Source organism: Cariama cristata, unplaced genomic scaffold (genome assembly GCF_000690535.1).
Source record: "Cariama cristata isolate BGI_N322 unplaced genomic scaffold, ASM69053v1 scaffold39345, whole genome shotgun sequence".
NCBI lineage: Eukaryota > Metazoa > Chordata > Aves > Cariamiformes > Cariamidae > Cariama > Cariama cristata.
Genome location: NW_009616550.1, coordinates 27085 through 46906, shown reverse-complemented (window position 1 = coordinate 46906; position 19822 = coordinate 27085). Strand labels below are relative to the sequence as shown.

At 36.0% G+C, this 19822-nt stretch overlaps 1 protein-coding gene across 1 annotated transcript in view; it reads left to right on the top strand.

The window, feature by feature from the left end:
* Positions 1-274: 274 nt before the first annotated feature.
* Positions 275-19822, top strand: part of TCEA1 (transcription elongation factor A (SII), 1) — a 22595-nt gene continuing 3047 nt past the window's right edge. The window contains exons 1-6 of the mRNA XM_009700203.1: positions 275-335; positions 5477-5582; positions 13807-13894; positions 14922-15070; positions 16979-17035; positions 18000-18154. Coding sequence (XP_009698505.1) covers positions 315-335; positions 5477-5582; positions 13807-13894; positions 14922-15070; positions 16979-17035; positions 18000-18154 — 576 coding nt within the window. The 5' untranslated portion in view covers positions 275-314. The remainder of the gene's footprint in view (positions 336-5476; positions 5583-13806; positions 13895-14921; positions 15071-16978; positions 17036-17999; positions 18155-19822) is intronic.

The window sequence follows — 19822 nt, the reverse complement described above, 5'->3', positions numbered from 1 at the left end:
CTGGCATTTGAATTGTATGGAATAAAACCTCTCTAGTCTTTGAGTGAATACTTTCATTTCTGAGTTAAGGCCTGTTAATGCTTAGAGTTTGTGAAGCAGAACATTCCTTCTCCTAGAGTTGTTCTGTGGATAAATTGGGAGCTGGTGGTTTGAATCCAGTCTGGGACCTTGAAGGCAGATAAGAATACATTGTTGATATTAAAGTACCTGATTGCTATGAAATTGACTGTTTCATTTTTTTGTTTTTTTTGTTTCCTTTTTCTTTTTTGCAGGCTGGAGCTCTTGATTTATTGAAGGAGCTTAAGAATATTCCCATGACCCTTGAGTTGTTACAGGTATGATTTTCTTATTGTTCTTATGTTGCAAATGTTAATGCCATAATGATGAAGGTGAAGCCAGCAAATTTGGAAGAAGGCTGCACTATTAAAGTAGATTCTTATGTAGAAACTCCTGGGAAGAATCAGTGTTATTATAGGGTAACTAGTCTTATTTCACCCTCATTTAGGGCACTTATCTTAAGATGTTTTCTTCCAGTAGCAAGCTCTTAAAGCTTATCTTTCTGTTTAAGTTGAAAATAGTGGATTTTGTCGTGGACTTTTTAAGAGCTGCTTATAAGCTTGCCTTACATATAATCTTAGGTTCTTACTAACACAAATGTGATGTGTTTCCCTCCTTCTGAAGGAGAATGCACCTGATTACAGCTGATACCTTCTTTCTTTATATAGTTAGTTCTGTGGTTCTGATTTTGGATTGTAAGTGAGGAGAAGCATAATTCATACCTTCAGGCAAGTTGTATTTGACCATTTCCTCCCTCCACCATAACGCCAAGTAGTGTATTTCTTAAGGTGATTATGCTACTACTACTCCCCATTCACTCCCCTAGGCAGAAGTGATGGTGTGGTACAATCTTTCTCACTTGCATGCGTATTCTTTCTAATTTTGCTTACATCTACATCTCTAACGTAGTCTTTCATATATTTATAAATTCTTTCAAAAAGTAACTCAGTGAAGTTTATTTGCATGTCAAGTTTCAGAGTTTGTCATGTAATTCATCAGTGAATAAATTTTGTTCCAAAGTAACTAGATACTTCCTATCTCTGTGAAAATTTTCAAATGGCAGAGGTAAACGTAAGACCTGATTTGCTGTGGTTGCCACTTAAATTGGAAAAGATTGAAAAGTAACTTTTTTCTAAGTGACAATTAATGGTCACAGATACAGAATTAGCTATAAAGTTCAAACCTTAAGTGTCAGCAGCAATGTTATTCTTGATGTATACATCCTATATATTTGCAGAATGTACTTATTATAGAATAGTACATTATTACTAATACTGTTTGTGACAGAAAATAGGAATTTGAAGCTGTCACCTTCATGCATGAATAAGCATGGCTGATAAGACACTGCAACCTTCTCCCTTATGTCCAACCACCTTTAAAAAAAAAACCAAACCCCACAAAACCAAACAGAACCCCTTTGAAAAAAAACCCTCATGCCCCACACAAAACAACAACAAAACCCAGAAAAACCCTCTGTTAACCTGATTCTTTTGAGTTTCTTTGTGCAGGTCTTAATACAAAGTATTTGTGTAATAATGTTTTTTGCCTTTAGAATGAAAAATCTCTTTGCAAGTGCTCCGGAAATTCTGTAAATGTTGCTATGCAAACCTGTTCTGCTTAGTGTGAAGAATGCGACTAGAAGGAGAAACTTTACACAGAACAGCAGAATAATTTTACCCTAGAACTGTGAGGATCTGAAGAATGTACAAGTAGATAACGTTCTTTTTTTAGTTGCAATGAAAACTTAGTAATGTTGTCAACAGAGGACTCCTCTTAATCTTGCTAGGTACAAACAAACTCAACTGTCTGCCTTTTAGGGCACCTGTGTGACCCTGACTTAATTTATACAGGGTTGCATATTCTGTCCAGTTTTCTATCCTACTTGAAAGAAGTTTATTGATTCCCATCCATATGACAGGTTCGTGTTTTTAGAGTGAAATAATATTTGCAGTAAAAGATTGTTTTTAATCTGTATTGGAGCAGGCACTGTATGTGTTTGTAAAGACGATTTCTCTGTGTTACAGCAGGTCTAAAGGGATCAGGTATTTTAGCATACTCTTGCGTAGTAGATTGACTGTAGCTTAGTTAAGAAGTTTTTCTTGAATATCCACTGCTGTGTTCAGAACAGTTCCACTGCACGAGACTGCATTTAGCAACATGTTTAGACTCAAATTTACATTATTTTTGTTGAGAGTTTTATAAATATGTAAAGTCAGCTGTAAATTTTCTATGTTAGTCTCCCAAATTTGCTTAAGCAATGGAGGACCCGGAGCAACAGCTGAAATGCAAAGTAATCATACGCATCACTCTGGTAGTGGATCGTTAGTGTGCTAATAATGTCAAGAAAGGTGATGATCATGAGAAAGAAGGAGCACTAACTTCCTCTATGTAGAATGAGATACCTGTTGATGTGTTTGAACTGGTGAAACACAGGACACAAGTGAAAAGCATGCTTCCACACACATTTTTAAGCAGTTTTGAAAGCTGGCTACATTGAGAAAAGCACTACTGGCTGATATGATAGTTTCATTATCCTGTGTAATAAGAGAAGTGATGATTTTTTCCTGTAACATGACTGTTGCTTCAGGCTGAACTGGCAGGGTCCTCTGAACAGTTTACAGGTATGTGGAATAGGAAGGTGCACATCAGAAATCTGGACTTACGCTTGCGTATTATGTCTTTCTCGCCTGATTTTTGTCACAGAAAGCTGGAGTGGTTATAGACAATAATATGACTGTGTCATATCTAACAAGTTTTATGTAAGCAAGCTGATCCTTGCTCAGCTAGGCAGGGAGCCAGTAGCTTTTCTCACACGTGATTTATCCAGTGGTCAGAATTGCAAATCTGTTTAGCAGCCGCACAGTATTAAAGGCATCGTGTCCCTGGTGCTAATTGTGGGTAGTGCACAGCTAAGCAATGAGGCAGACGGTCTTTATTTTAATAAACAGGTTTTACTGGAAATTACCCACACCTATGCAGAACTAGGTTGTGCGGTACAGTCCTTGTTAATGACTTACTGCCGGTTCATTGGCAAGCCGGGGAAACCTGGGGACCTGGAGGTGGTTGTTATTCAGGGCTTGATTTGGCTCTGCTTTGGTCCAGGTGCTCACCAGTTCTCTGTCCTCATACTCTTACACTTTAAAGTTGGTGACACCTCTGCTTGCCTCAATAGTTGCTTTTCTTCCCCAACTATGTTCCTTACATTTTCTCATTAGGTCTGGTTTAGAGAAGAGTAGCTGCCACCGTATGCTTTGTTTTGGGTTCAGTCCTAGGTTACTTATGGTAACTATTACTTGTACCAACTGAAGGCTGCTTGGCCTACAGCTTGAATGCTTCAGGGGTGACAACAGCTGTCTTACGCTGTCTCTGAGCCTCTTTGCTCTCAGAAGGCAGATGAAGAGTGCTCTAGAACTTGAAGTGGGGAAAAATGATCCATTAAATGTATTTTGGACAGGGCGCAGAAGGTTTTCGTATACCTGTACACCTTTAAATTGGCACAGAGATAAAGCAATTCCACAGGTTACCCTGGGCTAGGGAAAAATATCGGAGTTTTCCACTTCAAATGGCTCTCACAAGAACAGCTCTGGAGGCTGGAAGACTGAGGAAGTGTCAAATGCTGACAGCTGGTTTGTCACTAAAGCACATTCATTTTGCGAATATAACACTCATCTTTTGTGATTACCTGTGTCAGTTTGCAGGTAAATAAATTGATAGATCATTCCTTCCCCTCTCTTTAGGTGAGGCCAGATCAAGTACTCTATAAAAACAAACAAATGAACTGTGTTTATGTACTGCCTTAAAGCTGGCTGTTTAGACAGTTACCATAATCTGTTTCTCTTGTGATCAGAAGAAGAAATTAATTTAATCTGATTAATTTTGAGTTTTACTTGCCTAAGTCAGTCTGTAAGTTGGTGTCTTTTCGTTTTGCTGGTGAGAGTAGGCTGTGGTTGTGCCCAGTTATCAATGGAGGGTTGGTTTTTTTTGTAGATACATTCTTCTCATTCAGATGAGTATTTTATGGAGTTCCAGCCACATGTTATTCTTTATTGTGTGAACATAATGTCGAGAGTATGTGTTTAAAATGTCAAGAGAGTTGGCCAGTACTGTTAGTCTGAGTGAGCAGAGTCCACCTTGAAACACTTTAGTTACAGGTGAGTAACCATCTGTTTACTTTAATCCAAAATACGTGTTTAGAGCTGATGCTCAGACCTGAGGTTATTTGGTGTATTTTCTTTGCTGAAATAGCTGCTCAATATTTCAGTACATTTCCAGTCATTTAGCACATCCATGATGCCCCAAAAAGTGTTGTGTGGGTTGTAAGGAGTAATTTACAGGAACAAATCATTTCCATTTGTAGCGAGCCACAAAGATTTAAAATTTCCTTTAAAGGAGAAGGAAATTTATGATGAACTTTGCAAAAGTAAGTAGAACAATTTATATTTAGTGAGTCCCATAAATGGTAAACGCAACAGAATGAGCAACTTGAAGAACAATTTGAAAATTTAGTCATCAGTCAAAATATGAAATGTTAATAAAATACTTACTTGTATTGTTAAACGCTTTTCTCCTCTTGTGAAACTAGAAATGTGGGAAAATGTTCTACTTGTTAGATTAACACGTTAGTCAGAAGTCTTCTAAAATGACACTGTTGTTGCTCTTCAGCTAAATTTATGTCCTCATCTTCCAAGTCGTTAAAGGAGTGGGTTGGGCGTTACCTCCTCTTCGCTCTAGGTGGCAGTAGTGCTGAAGGTTTTAAACCTCTCGCTGTCTTGGCCTTCAGCCGTTTCCACCTAAAAGCAGAGCCCTCTGTGCTTCAGATTTTAAAGAATCTCAGTTATGCCAAAATTATTAGGAACCTAAGAAGCCACTCCCAACTGATATTACACCTTCTTCCACAGCCACTAAATGGGAATTCTAAGAGTATGAAGTCAGCGAAGCAGTTGCCAAGCTTCTGATCGTGCCTAAATATAAATACAGTCATTGCTTCGCAGAAAAATAAGGTTTTGAGGCTAGAACCTTTGCTAAAAAATTTATATAACATTAAGATGCATATCTGATTGTCATGTCGTGAGATGTTTAGTACTTAGTTTAGGTAAGTAGCTTTGCAGAGCTTTTTGAAATGATTCGGGAGCAAAAATCTTCTGATTGACTCCCGCTGACCCTCCTGCCCACCCTCCCCCCAAACTTTTGTGATGGAGACAAATGGTGATACTGTTCTACTTCTTTTTAAAATGTCTGTGTTAAAATAAGTTTTGTAAAGGCTTGCAGCATTTCATCCTGATAGTCTTAAAAAAAACCCACAAAAACAAAGAAAAAATATACTTTAGGAAAAAAAGTCAAAGTGCAACTTTATATATGTTTACTTGTGAAATTGTCTTCATTTCACCTATTATAGTGTATATTTTTATTTCTGTTGCAGTCTACCAGAATTGGAATGTCAGTGAATGCGATACGCAAGCAAAGCACAGATGAAGAAGTTACATCTTTAGCAAAATCTCTTATCAAGTCTTGGAAGAAACTGTTAGGTATGGTGACATAAACTCCCCCCCACACCCCCGCCCTGTTCTTGCATGTTTTAACTGTATGCAGTCTTGATGCAGATCTTTGACAGCGCCTTGCTTTAGATATATTTGTGCTCCTGTGTAAGTATTGAAACTTTCTGCACTGATGTAGTGGTTTTTTTTACTCTTTGAGTATCACCAGTGCGTTACTGTGAAAGTGTGTTCAGAGAAGAAGTTAATGTATTTTTATTGAGGCTGGCAAGCAGGAGGAAGCCAGCTTCTGTGACATGACTCATTTCTGAAGGCTTGTTGCCTGCTGTTGAGCTAGAGTGACTGTACTGCAGCACTGAGCACTAACGAACCTGTTCTTGACTATTTCCTTTGGTAAATATAACAGGTACTCTGAAGAGCTTGTGCAAAGTCTCTTATGAGAGTGTGGGGGCTTTGAAGTTTGGTTATAAAGTGATTGGTGAAGAGAAAAAAACAGTAAAAAATTGATGTTAAAAATCTGTTAGAACTTACAGGTAGTGAGAAGTAGATCGGCACTTTCGAAAACCTTCATAGTTTTAAACAACTTACTAATTAGCGAGTTAATACTTTTTGTTTGATTTCCCTTAAAACAATGAATGCAGTTACTGAAAGCTTTCTGTTAGCAGGATTTTATTCAAAGGAATTTGGAGTACTTAATTTTAATGTATTTGAAAACACTCAAATCTCAAACTGTGCCTAGATATTTTTGTTTATATACTGTGCTGTACTCTATTTGGTTTCTTTGTATCTAATTTTAGGTAAACTGAGACTTAGGAAGCTTAAAATTTTGAAATAGAAAACAGTTTATTTTATTTTCTACTGATTTAAATATTTGCCATTCTGTCTAGAAAAATATGCTAAATACCAGGAGGTTTTAGAGTCCCTTGCCATTTGAAGTTAGCCTCATTTTTATGAACGATGAAGAATTTTAGCAGATACTTTATTACTCTCTTGTAAATGGTGTAGAAATGACTTTGTATCCATCTGACAGTATATGTATGTAGAAATGGACAATTTGTCACAGCTTTCAACTTCTATAATCTAGTAAGAAGCAACAACCTCTACAGCAGACATATTTTTTTAACCTGCCTTAAAAAAATTAAATAATACTAATTAGGTTAGTTTTAGTAATTAAATTTAGATAATACTAGATATGCTGATAAAATACTTTTTACATTGTGATAATGACTTATTATAAATTAAATACATACTTTATAAAGGATCTGATCAGAGTTCGCTGGTAAATAGTGAAAATTATGTACTTTTTATGTGTAAATTTCCACTGAGAACTAGAAGTCCTACTGTATTATATCCAATGCATAAAAGTGGTAAGATACACAAATGGAGAAATGGACTTGCATATTAACTTGAGTTACTCTAAAGAATTCTGAAAGCAGCAGCTGGATTGAGTGACATAGCTCTCAAGTTATTAATCTAGGTTTAAAAAAAAAAAAAAAGGCCTTGTCAAAGTTTGTGTGTCTTTTGGTTTTGTTTGTTTGTTTTCTCTGAAGTTCAAATTTTTGATACTGCAACTTAGTTTAGGCAGTAAAGTAGAAGAAATACTCTTTTTTCCCCACAGAATTCTCAACTTTTGGGAGTGCCCTCAGATGCTGATTTTCTTTTTTGGGGGTGGGGATTAACCCTTCTGAGTATTGCTGTTCTTTGAGCAAAGGACTTGTGTTTATTTGGCAAGACAGTAAAAATAGTCCTGTCTTTTTTTTTTTTATTTTAACACAATATCTTCAGTCAGTCAACCTTGTCTTAATGTATTCTTGCTTACAGCTGGCTGATCTTTAAGTGTTCGAACATTGTCAAACACGGGCAGTATTATTCCTACCCGAGGACGGGAGGGTGTTTGTGCTGTAGAAGTCTGGAATAAGACTGTGGTGTGGGATGGTCGTGGCAGCTCGATCTGGGTGTAGGCTGCTGCTGAAAAGGGTGGTCCCAGCTCCCCTTCTGCGCGGGTGCCTCCTTACTCCCTCCTGTGCTACAACTGGTGCTCAAATGGCTATCCAGGAGACCAGAGCTTGGAACTGACCGGTTGGAAACTAACTGTTTTGTTTATTGCTTCTGGCTTAAATTTCAACTGTATCAGTTTTTTGGTCCAGCCTGTTTGCAGGTACTGTTTGCTGCATGGGGATTGCAGCAGTAACATACAGCTGGGGCAAGGTGGACCTTCCCCTTTTGATGACTTGCTGCATTCAGATTGTTTTAAGACAGCTGGGAGACTCTACCTAAGGCTTCTTGCATCTGCTCAAGTCAAACATGTGAGGAACTGGAAAGTAAATAGCAAATATTTGACTTTAATCAAAACAGAATACTTTCTTCTTGAGGCAGTCGGTATGCAACCTTTGTTCATGCTCTTATTTTTGTTACAGGGCAGATATTATTGCGTGTGCCAGGTCTAGTATAGTTGTGGTTGTGCCCTTATATAAAATCAAAGTATTTCTGAAAATACAGCACTGCCTGTATTCAAAACTTACGTAGTTAAATCTCCTTGATGGTAATGTGGACCTTACAATAAAGCATAGTAGGGCAAATGTTTCACCTCTCGTTTCACTGCTCAGTAATTCATTAGAACTTAAAATCTTGTAAGTGTGGAAGATAGGGTATCTGGGCTGCGTGAAGTATGGGTGGGAATCTTACAAAGTACTCTTATTCTGTTTTATCATTAGTTTTGACTTTCTTGGAAGAATACGAAATACCGTATGTTGAGCTGCTTGAGAAATCAATTTCGATTATGCTGTTTATAGTGCATGTAAAATGGTACGGATCAAAGATGACAACAGAAGCGGACAGCTGTTAATCGTACCAAGCGTTGTACTCAGAGATCTGAAGTCTTTGTGAGTTATTTTTATAAATGACATTTTGAATTTAGGGAAGAATTGTTGACTGTTCAGGCTGCATGTACTGTTTAAGTTTAGTGCTATCGGAACTTGTGTTTTAAGAACGCATGGGAAACATGAGAAGAAATCAAAGTAAGGTTGTGAATCGCCAGATGTTTATGGCTTGACTAGAACCATGCCAGGTTACCAATGGTTTTTCAGGGGGATCGGAAACTGCGCAGCAAGGGGCTTGCAGATGTTGTCTGAAGTGGCTCACCGAGTGAGCTACAGTGAAAGGTCACTTTCAGATGTTGCTGTAAGAACGTTAAACCACACAACCGAGTTGGTCACAGCTTACATAAGGAAGCAAATTTGGCTCGCAGAATAAAATACCATTCAGTTATAACATGGGATTTGCAAATAACAATTGTTTTGCCAGCTAGCTGAATATATAGAGTATACTGTGCAAATAATGAATCTATGCATACCCATTTAGGTTGTGAGGAGTATTCCTTTATATTAAAAAACAACAACAACAAAATCTGTAAGGAGTTTAACATTCTATGTCACAAATAATTACTTACTGAATGCTAAGAGTATACAGTGAAAAAGAATGTCCACACCTCTAAGTAAGTAAACTTAACTCCAGTAAGTTTATGCACTGAACTGGAAATGTAAAATGATTGGACAGTGATCTTAACATTAAGTGCAAGTGTGATCATCTATTGCCAATATTAAAAACTAAAAATGGGGCAATGAACAGTTTGAAATGCCTATTTCAAAAAAGTGCATGCCTGAGTAATTTTATTTTAAAAGAATGTTTAAGTGCTTAATGTTGTCAAGAGAAGATAACACCAGCCAGACTTCATGGAAGTGTTTTACTCAAATTGCTTTGTTCATATAATCCTTTGTTATTTTGAACCTGGATTTAATTCTACTTGAGCAAGCTGATACAGTCTAGGACTATTTTACAGGTATGTTAATGCTGTCATTAGGTAAAGTTGTTCAAGGACATCTAGTAACGTACTGGCTTTGCTCAAAAAAATTGTTATGGACAAAACAAGTTCCTAAATTACGGTCTAATAGTGTTTAAGAGTATTACTTACTATTGATAAGAAGAGTACCTATCTCTTATAAGATGTCAAGTACAAAAATAATTTCAGTAGTTTTGTTTCTATATCAAGTATGAGCTGTGGAAATCACCTCCTGTCAAAAGTGTATTTGGAACTGTTCCATGTGCAATTAGTAGATCTATAATTTGTTAGGATTATCAATGGAGAGATAACACATGATGCAAATTATATCATACTGTATAGGAGAAAAAACAATGTATAGCAAAGAAGTTCATGTGTCATACTCTTTTATTACTTACAATTAAAAAAAAATCTTTAAAATGGGGAACAGTTTGTAATTTTGTTGTTTATTTCTAGATTTTAGATATTCTTCCTCCCTGTGCTACTACTAGGAAGAAGCTTTTCTGATCTTGCCTTCATGTCTTACTCCATCTTGCAGAGAGGTTGCTGACAAGTGTAGCTGCTTGTGCGTCCCAAGATTATTTTGGTCAGGGTCTGGAAAATGGGGCCCACAGCATTATAAAATATGAGGTTCGTTGTTAAATTAATGACTATGCCATCTGTTACCTGTTCTCATATCTCTTTCCTTTAACTTATTTAAACTGAATACTTGGAAAACTTTCCAAATTTTGGTGGTGATAGCTGAATCAGTAACATACGATAACCCACTAAATTAAATTCTCATATGCTTCCAGGGAATAACTAGCCACCTTTCATTAACATTTCTGAAAAATTCTTACTTAAGAAAAGTTCTTAATTTAAAGTTAAATGTTATAAATGAATAACATTGCATCTTTATATTTTTGTAAACTTTTTCTTGTTACTAGCAAATGTCTTCAGTTCAGTTGTAATACAATTATAATTAGAAAAATCTACGATGAAACTGTTAATGGCTTCTAACATGTGGATTAATTATGTTATCTGGCCATATATTATTACATTAAAAATTTTGTTCTGTTAACAAAGAGTACTGTCATGTCATGTTTGACCCTGGAGAGATTATTTCACTGGAAAAGCTGGAAGTATCTTTCAAATTAATTGCAAGTCCCAGGTAGAAACTGCAGTGCAGTAGTCAGAATTTGATAGTCTTATTCCAGTAGCTAATAGTGAATTCATGTCACTAGCATATTCTTTGTATTGTAAAGAAGAAGCGTTGATATAAATTAGCTTCTTTTATTTAAAAAAAAAAAAAAAAGGCTTAAAGTTATGGGGTTTTTTTATGGCCTTCTGAAGCAGCAGTAGCTAAAACTGTGAAGTTACAGTTTTCAATCCTAAAATTGATGACAATTTCAGTTTGTTTCTGAAAAAAAGTTTTGGTGAGTTCTAGTAGCTGTGCAAAGTTGAAAAAGTAATTGTGCCTCTTTAAAGCAACTTGTAATTTGTATTATATAAATATTTATGATGTTCTGTAGACTTCCTGATGTGAATCACTTGCTCATTGGAATTTTCAAATATCTTTCACAGAAGGGCCATTTTTTCCTTCCTACTTTGTTAGAATTTCTGTGGCTGGTTGTAGTTCCCATTAGCTGTCATTCTTCCTTTCCATCAGAGTCTGGTGTTGAATGTAAAATAAGTTAATTAGTAGGGACTTGTAGCTTCTCAAGGATAATTTTTTTTTCCTCTCTCCAGAGGATAGTTGAAATGCTGTGTAGCAGGCTGTTAATTGCATTCTGTTCTTTTGTCAATACAGTATTTTAATAAAATAAGAAATCCTTATTAATATGTGAGTTTAAGAATAAGTACCACTTGACACTGGATCTCCTTTCCTCAGTGCTTTCCAATTTATGATCCGTAAGAGTGAATGACTTAAAACACTTAGGAGAATATTTCTAGCAAGTAGAGAATATTGTTAACTTTATTTTCAGATTTCTGAAACTGGATTAAACAAAAGTATCTATAAACTCTTCTCTAAGTGATTAAAGAAATTGTAGTTTTGAAGACATCCTTACTGAAGATGGTCCAGTTGTCTCAGCTGCTGAAGTTTGACCTTGGCTTGAGACATGCTTGCATAGCCTGGTCTGCAGGTGTAGGGAGAGCTGTGCTTTTACCTTTTGCTCTGTCCCTGTGCCTCGTGTATACCCTGCCCTCCGTAAGGGAAAGAAGCACTCGGGGTATTGGCAGGTGTTCTCAGGTGCCTGCCTTCTCTGATGAAGTGGTGCTGGGCTAAATGGAAGTGTTTGATAAACTAAAACTAGGTGCCAGCTATATCACAGCGAAGTCTTTGGTGCAAAGTAAGCAGAAGATACCTAGATTAGCTTTGAATTTGCCAACTTGGGTGCCAGGAAAAAACACGGAGGTAAATGGGCTGGAGCAGAGCTCAGCTCTAAGGCGGTTATGCTGCTTTGCAGAACCGGAGCTGTACCCCAAGATACCTATTTGATCTATCAGTTTGTCTTAAAGCCTCTGACAAAAATGGGCATGTACTTAAAAAATGATGAAGGTAAAAGAGAATATATGCATATTTAGAATATTTTTTAAAATTATATATCATGTAAGTCCTTGTTGCCATAGAGAGTAGTCATGTGAAGATGCATGTTAAAAATGAGATTTTTCTTTCTCTTAGTGTTGTGCACTTTAGGTGTCATAGCAGAAGAACTTGTGTGATCCATTCAGTTTATAACCTCATTTGCTTTCTTAGTGAAGTTACTTTTTTATAAATAATAGTTGATAAATTTATACCTTTATTAGGATTTTTTTGAATAACACTTTTAGCGTATTAAAGACAATCAGTCCAAGTCTATCATCTACTGTGTTTAATTTTCCTTTTTTTCTTTAATGGAGAAATTTATCAAGGATTGAATACAAGGTTACAAACAATGGGTGAGGAAATCACTAAACTTTGAAGCTCTTGAAGGCTGGGGAAATATTCTAGAGAAGTATCTTTGTGTGCTTGCCTGGTTCCTATACTGTTTTGTAGCTATCTCTCTTTAGGTACAGCTGGAGACAGAATAGTAGATGGGTGCTTGGTCTGATCCAGTACGACCGTATCTGGTGTACTTTTATGATGATGATTTTTTAACAAAGTGATATTTGATTGGGTAAATTCCTTAACTCAAAGATTAAGGAAAAGATCAAAATCCTGTTCAGTTTAATATCTTTTATGCGTAGCTTTAAATGTAAATTGTTCCTATTAAAAATAAGCCAGTACAGTAATTTTCTGGTCTCTAGGAAAAAAACCCACAAACCTCAGTGCTTGAATAAGAGACCTGAATTTTTGTGTTCCATACGACCAAGTTCCCCTGAGAAATGCAGGGATGGGGCTGTTCTGGAAATGAGGATACTTTTAGATGCCTGAACAAAGATTTGGGTACCTAGTTCAGGACATTTTTCTGGGAAAGACTGAGCCTTATCAGATTTCCCTCCTTTTCTTGATCTGTTTCTAGTCTTTTTAAAGTTTGTAATATATGCTTATCCCAATAATACAGTCTACGGATTTAGAAGTGTAATGGCAGCTTTATAAGGACTTAGAGAGAGGAATTCACAAAATCTGTCAGTGAGCGATGCCAATCTTGCTAGCCTTTCTCTGTAGGCAGTGGAGAGTCAGCCTTCCTAGAGAGCAAATCAAAACAGGAGCGCGATTTAGCCACTCTGAATTCCTCTTTACAATAGAAGGGTGTATGTGTTCTCGCTAGGCTGAAGTTAAATGTTGTGATTGCCCTTTTTAATAAAGGCTTTCTTCTTTATAAAATCATCATTAAATGTAGCTTGTATGGGAAAGACAAATTGAAATATTTTTAAACACTAAGGCAAGCAATTTAAGAGCTACCACAGAAAATACTATGTGCGTGTCTGGAAAACTCCTTCAAAAGTGTATGAAAATTATCTTTATTTTTTTTTGGCAACCGTAGTAGCTTTCACACAATGTTTTGTTTGGTTCAGTCCTTTGGTAGAAATCCTGTGAATATAATTAAAAAGAATGGCATGTGTTTAGTAGGAACTTATATTTAAAACGTGGAAGAGAAACTCCAGAAACTTGATGCAGTAGTTTGAGAAGTTGTTTACCTCATGCAGCAGTGTTGGCAAAAATAAATCATAAAAGTCTGCATTTTCATCATGTCTTCACTGCTGGTTTAAGCAGATGCTGGACTTGACTCGAAGGATCTGAAGTGTTTTCCATATCTGAAGATACTTCCCATTCGCTGGGGTGCGGAGGGCGTTGGGGAGTGGAAGGCTGTACTGCAGGAGAAGGTCAAAGCAGAAAGTGGGAGCTGATAGCATTTTCAACTGGTTCAGGAGAAATCATCAAAGATACTTTACCACTGCTTTAAATCAGGTACTATTTTTGGATAAAAGAGAGTTTCTCATGTTTTGTATTTCCAGATGGACCTTCAACTGATAAAGATTCCGAAGAAAAGAAAAAGGAGCCTGCATCTTCCTCACAAAACAGCCCTGAAGCAAGAGAAGAAAGGTGCTTAATTCTTCATGACTCTACAAATAATCTCACTTAGTATAAATTAACATTAAACTATTTGGTCCAAATTTGTCATATTAGAGTCAGCTTCTACATTCTTTTATGAAATACATAGAATTGTTCAAGAAATGGTGTGCTGTTAGGGAAGTAAATTGTGCTGATGCTGACATTAAAAAAGATTAAAGACACAGGTCGAGATATGGCCAGACTAGTTACTGTTTATTCCATCTGTCTCATCTGTCAAATACTTCTCCTTCTCTCTGTACTAGCACTGAACTTTGAGAACTGTAAACCAACTTGCAGTCACAGCTTTGTGGTAAATGCGTATGTTAGAGATTTAGAATACTTCTTTTGTCTCTTAGCTTTTACGTTTAATAAACAATCTCATTCTGCATTTTTTTTTTGGTAAACACAAAATACATGTTCTCAGAAAAGTGAGCCCATGTTAGTGACGCTATAGGAGCAGAAGAACATTTGCGAAATAGTATCTGCAAGCCCATTTCTTCTATACAGTTCTGTTTTAGTGAATCTGTTTCCAGCAGCCATTTTAAAATTGAAATTTAACGTCTAACCATTTGTCCTGGTGCAAGCTGAAAACTTTTTTGTTTACAGTTTGCAAGGCTACATTAATTGTTTGTTTGTGACCCTGGTACTACTTCAGTACAGTAAGCAGACTGAATGTTAGTGTGATGTATCTTCACCAATTTTTTTAAGTATAGTTCCATGAGGGAAAAGAAAAGATTTCATGTTAATGTAGACAAATGAGAATTAAAACTTATATACCACATAATGGAATGAAATAACTGCTGTGTCTCTATTGTGTGGAATATCCTGGTGAATATTCTAATGACACTTTTAAAATTGTATTGACTGTAGAGCTATAAGTGGCTTTAAAAAGGTGTCCTGTGTTCTTTTTTTTGGAATACTATCAAATGGATATAGCAAAATAACTGTGTTTTGCCCTGGAACATATTTGAAGTGAGGGAAAGACATTAATATTAGTTTTCTTTTTGCCTTTTTTTAGCAGTTCAAGTAGCAATTCCAGCAGCAGGAAGGAGGAGGGTAGCGCTCCCTCAAATTCTTTCATCCCTTCTTTCCCCCGGGCTCCAAGCACTTCGGATTCTGTACGAGTGAAATGTAGAGAAATGCTCTCTGCAGCTCTAAGAACAGGAGGTGAGCTTTGTAGACTGTGTTTTCAAGTTTAACTATTTCCTTTTTTTCTCTATTTCAATCCTTCGCACTCTATTTTTCTCCTGCCCCGTAGGGCAGAATAAACCCTGTTTACATCCATTTGTGTGTATGCCTATAGGCCAGTTCACCCAAGTCACAAGTAATGAGTAACCTTGACAGCAGGGGAATGTGTTGAAATACTTTTTGTTGCTGATAATACGGGACATATTCTGACTTCTGTTCATCTAATATCTTGCCTACAGTGGAACTTCTTTTCAGGAAGGTTATTGTCTCCTTAATGCCTCGGTTAAATCTTTTTGCGGAAGCTATTTTTTTGTCTTATCTCTGACTGAGAGTGCCACTATATACATGCTTGCCTTTCTTACACCAGAGATCCTGTGGATCTTCAGATTTTGCTTTTTGAAGGCTGCCTTTCTGTTTTGATTTAATCTTGGAAGTTTCATTGAGATACTTGCAATAAGAGAGTCTTGCATTGCTCTATCTTCATGCCCTTTGGGCACCTGTAAATTCCTTGACTGTTTTGGGTTTTTGTTTTTTTCCTTTTTCCCCCTCACTTGGTACATTTGGGCGGTTTTAAACTGAAAAGGTGAATGATATGCTAGATAAGGAGCAAACTGAAAGTTGGGACTCCTCAGAATGACCTGAATTTCTTCTTGTGGGTCCTTCTCTTCTACCAGAACTTATACCCAGCTCCTTTTCCTCCGTTCTTAGCTTAGTGTAACCTGACCCAGTGTAAGCAGACTTCTGAATCATCCACTTCTACCCTCTTCACTCTTTTATGTGAATTAGAAGAAAGAATAAATTCAGATACAGACAGTAATCAAAGCTGACTAAAGACCATGAATTTGTGGACCTCTGGATATGTAGTTCATAGAATTCTAAAATAATGTGTGACCAGAAAGTTACATACAGCATCTTAGTATTCATAATTCTATGTAGTCTTAATTTTAGCTACTTTTCTAAGAATTCTTTTTACAGTGTTACTTTCTACAGCACGTATAAACTGATCATCCATGGGTTGAATGGCAATCTCAAAAAATAAGGTTATTTTCTGGTTTTATGGCCTTCTGCATGAGACCAAAGGAGAAATGGTGTTTGGATTACTCATTGAAGTACACCCAAGTTAAAAAGAGGAGGAGGAAAACACATGCTGTATCTAATTTGTCCTAAGCTATTTTGGAAAGGCAACTGTCTTTATGAGTAAGGGTTTTGGTCAAAACCAGTAAACAATTACCTTGACACATTTTAGGTCAAGTGTCGCATTGTCTTCAAGATTGCTAGGGCCTATTTCTTCTAATTTACATGTTTTATGACCCATCTCTGCTTTTTTTTTTTTTTAAAAAAAATATCTAGTAATATAGTTTCTGTTATTTAATTACTATGTTTTTAATGAAATCTTTCTCTTGCATGCATGCAAAACATTAATCGCTTATCCTTATATTGTGTGAATGGAAAGAATTGATGAAACACAGTACGAAATGTTTTCTTTTTGTAATAGTCTATTCTACACACAGATAGGCTGTGGAGATGGATAATTTGCCAAGCCTATTAGAATATTTAAAGCTTTTCTGTATAGCAGAATTTTTTGTTACTACTTGTGTTTGCAACAAGATGTCAGAATTTTTGGTTTTGTGAAAGATGTAGGTTGTTCTAGTTTTTTTAATCTTCTGTTGCTCTTCATTTCACTTATTTTTGTTCTTCCAAGTAATAAGTTAACTAAGTTTTGAAAGGCTAAGTATACAGTAAATCAAACTTTCCTATACAAAAGGAAAACGCACTGCAGTTGTTTCACAATTTTGCTGAGTTTCAGAGTTTTGAATGGGTTCTCAGGGATATAGAACACTGATGAGATTGTCAGGTTGCTAATATTTTAATATTTGTTTTCCTCAGATGATTACATTGCTATTGGTGCTGATGAGGAAGAGCTGGGTTCTCAGATTGAAGAAGATATCCTTTGTTGTACATCTATCTAGAACAAGAGTATTTTTTTAAAGTATTGATAATGTTAAAAATAATTACCTTATATATTTACTATTTTTAGATTTCATTTAAAACAAAAATAGCAAACTGTGTTCAACACATCAGTGCAGAAATTTAGTGTTTAAAAAACTAGGACAACCTAAACAATTTGCCTTAAAACATGCAGGAATGTGTGTGGGGTGAGTGTGTGGGATTTTTTTCAGTTCAATATGTTTTCCCTGCAGCAACAATATTATATTTTACTGAAGTATTCTGTCATAAAATGCTAGGCTCTTTGGTGTTATTTTTAAAATCTTGTCTTGTTAACAGTTTTAATCTTTTTCTAATGTCTTTATTTCATTTTCTACAAGTTTGTTTCTGAATGAACTTGTAATTTTCAAAAGAGTTGTTCTGGTAGCAATGTTTGAATAGTTACAGAGCAGAGGTCTGGGCGTCTTATTATATTTTTTTTTTTTTGGGGGCGGGGGGGAGCTATTCGAAAGCACAGAAATAGTCTAAGCTTCATGAATCTAACTTGCTAATATCCCTCGGTTGTTACAGTCAGCCACCATTCCTGTTAAGGAATTTCCTGTTTTTGTTGCAAACCTGTTTTAAAATTCTGTTAGTGATCTGCCAGTGTTTGAATATTTGGTTTAGAAATCAATCAAATAGGAACCGGACATAAATTTATGGGTGACTTTTCACCGTTTCAGTTGATGTCCTACTACCCAAAAATTCACGTTGCACTAAGCAGGTACTATACTATGATTAGGCTTCAGAAGGACGTGAAGTCTGCTGACGTGAACAGGAAAGTAACTGTTGGTTGGGGTGGGGGACAGGACTTGATCAACAGTGGAGAAGTACATTGCTTTAGAAAAGTTGCCCCCAAAAGTAAATCCTTTATAGTGTTCTGTTTTACTTGTTAATGTTTTGTTCCTTAAATCCAAAGCACCTATTTTTCAAGAATTAAAAAACACTGATATGAAATACAAAAATAGGGTACGAAGTAGAATAGCGAATCTCAAGGATGCAAAGAATCCTAACCTAAGGAAAAATGTGTTATGTGGCAACATTCCTCCTGACAAGTTTGCCAAAATGACAGCAGAGGTAAGTAAAGCATAGGTCTTGAACTGTTTCCCTGTTGGACTTACCCTGGCCTGTATTTATTAGCCATAAAAATAATTTATGTAAGCTCCCCGCACTTTTGAAAGACTGTGGCTTGTTTGTGGCTTGCACAGTCTAAATTGCAGGGCTGTGTTGGTGCAGAAGGAGTAAAAGTGATGTCTTTTAATGGTTCCTAAATATCTGATTTTGTCTCTTAAGTCAGAAGGCAGGTAAGCTGTTGCGTGTGAATTTCCTGAAACGTGGTATGTTGTGCAGTTTTTAAAAGGCCACATGATATATCAGTGATAATTTTTTTTAAGTTCAAGCAGGTGTAAATACACTAGCTAGTACACATTCATCTTTCAGGATATGCAAATGTTAGCCTGTCTTGCCATTTGTTTTTCAAATGCTAACCTCTGCTGTTACACTCCTATGCAAGGTATAGTCGTTTTAAAGATCAGTATCTCTCCTGTTGGCATTTTCAGCATTTAAAGCTTATCGCTTGAATACTTCAAGTGAAACACTTAATAAATAGAAAAAGCCTAACTGATAGGGGAAAGAAGCTAGGAGAATTACCCTTTAAATCAAATTAAATTTATGTTATTGAAAGAACATTTTGTACACTTGAATTAGAAATTCCTGTTTGGATGCTCACTGTTTTTACAAACTTCTGTTCAGATACTCACTGTCTTCACAAATCAAAATAAATCTAGGAAGTCAAATGAAAAATTAGTTTTTATGAGAGAGAAAAATGAAAGCATGGTTAAGATCTGGTTTCAGTTTTGTAGTTCTGCTTGTATGGGTTGGATTTTACTCCCCAAATCAGTTACAAAGGAGTATCTTGGAGACTGAAAGAAATTAAATTTATGATTAAGTAGTGAAAATCATTATTAGCTTTATTATAAAGGAAATTTTCTTGGTTTGGTGTTTTTTTCTTTTTATGGCTTTATGTAAACAGTAGGGCAAACAGAGGCTGATAAAGGAATATGTAAAGCAAAGTACATGGTATCTTCACTACATGTTTTGAGTTGTTTTCGTTCTATGTGTGTACGTACATATGCACAAACATATGTTTTGTGTTGTCCAGTGCCCATTCTTTGTTTTAATTAATGTCTTGGATTAAAATTTTAATGGCCAAAAAAACAGTCTTAGTGTTAAGATTACTTCTAAAGTGAAGCAGCATTAACACAAGATTTGTGTTCCACATCTGCATGGGATATGGAGTAAAACTTTATTGAGGAATAATGGAACAACTTGGTTCTGCTGTGCACGCTTGATTACTGTACATTGTGGAGATCCTCCAGACTAGAACTGTTTTAAAGGAAAAAGAAAATTGTTGAATCTGAGCTCTTCAGTTAGTTTTTTAAAGCTAAGCGTATATGACTTCTGGTAACATATGGTAAATTATGGCTATACGGTATTTCTCAGTACTAATATGGAAATAGTGAAAATAGTGTAAATTTTTCCTATAATAATCTTCTGTAGGTCAATGAGATAATTATTCAAGGATCTAACCTAAGGAGAGGATCTTTTTCTTCCTCTCTGGAGAACTTCTCTACCTTGTCTCTGTATGACATTTCTGGACTTCAGAAATGCATTTGCATAGAAATGTTTCTAGGTGTTTGATATTGTAACTTTTACTAATTTATTTTTGTTTTTTTCCCCAGCTGC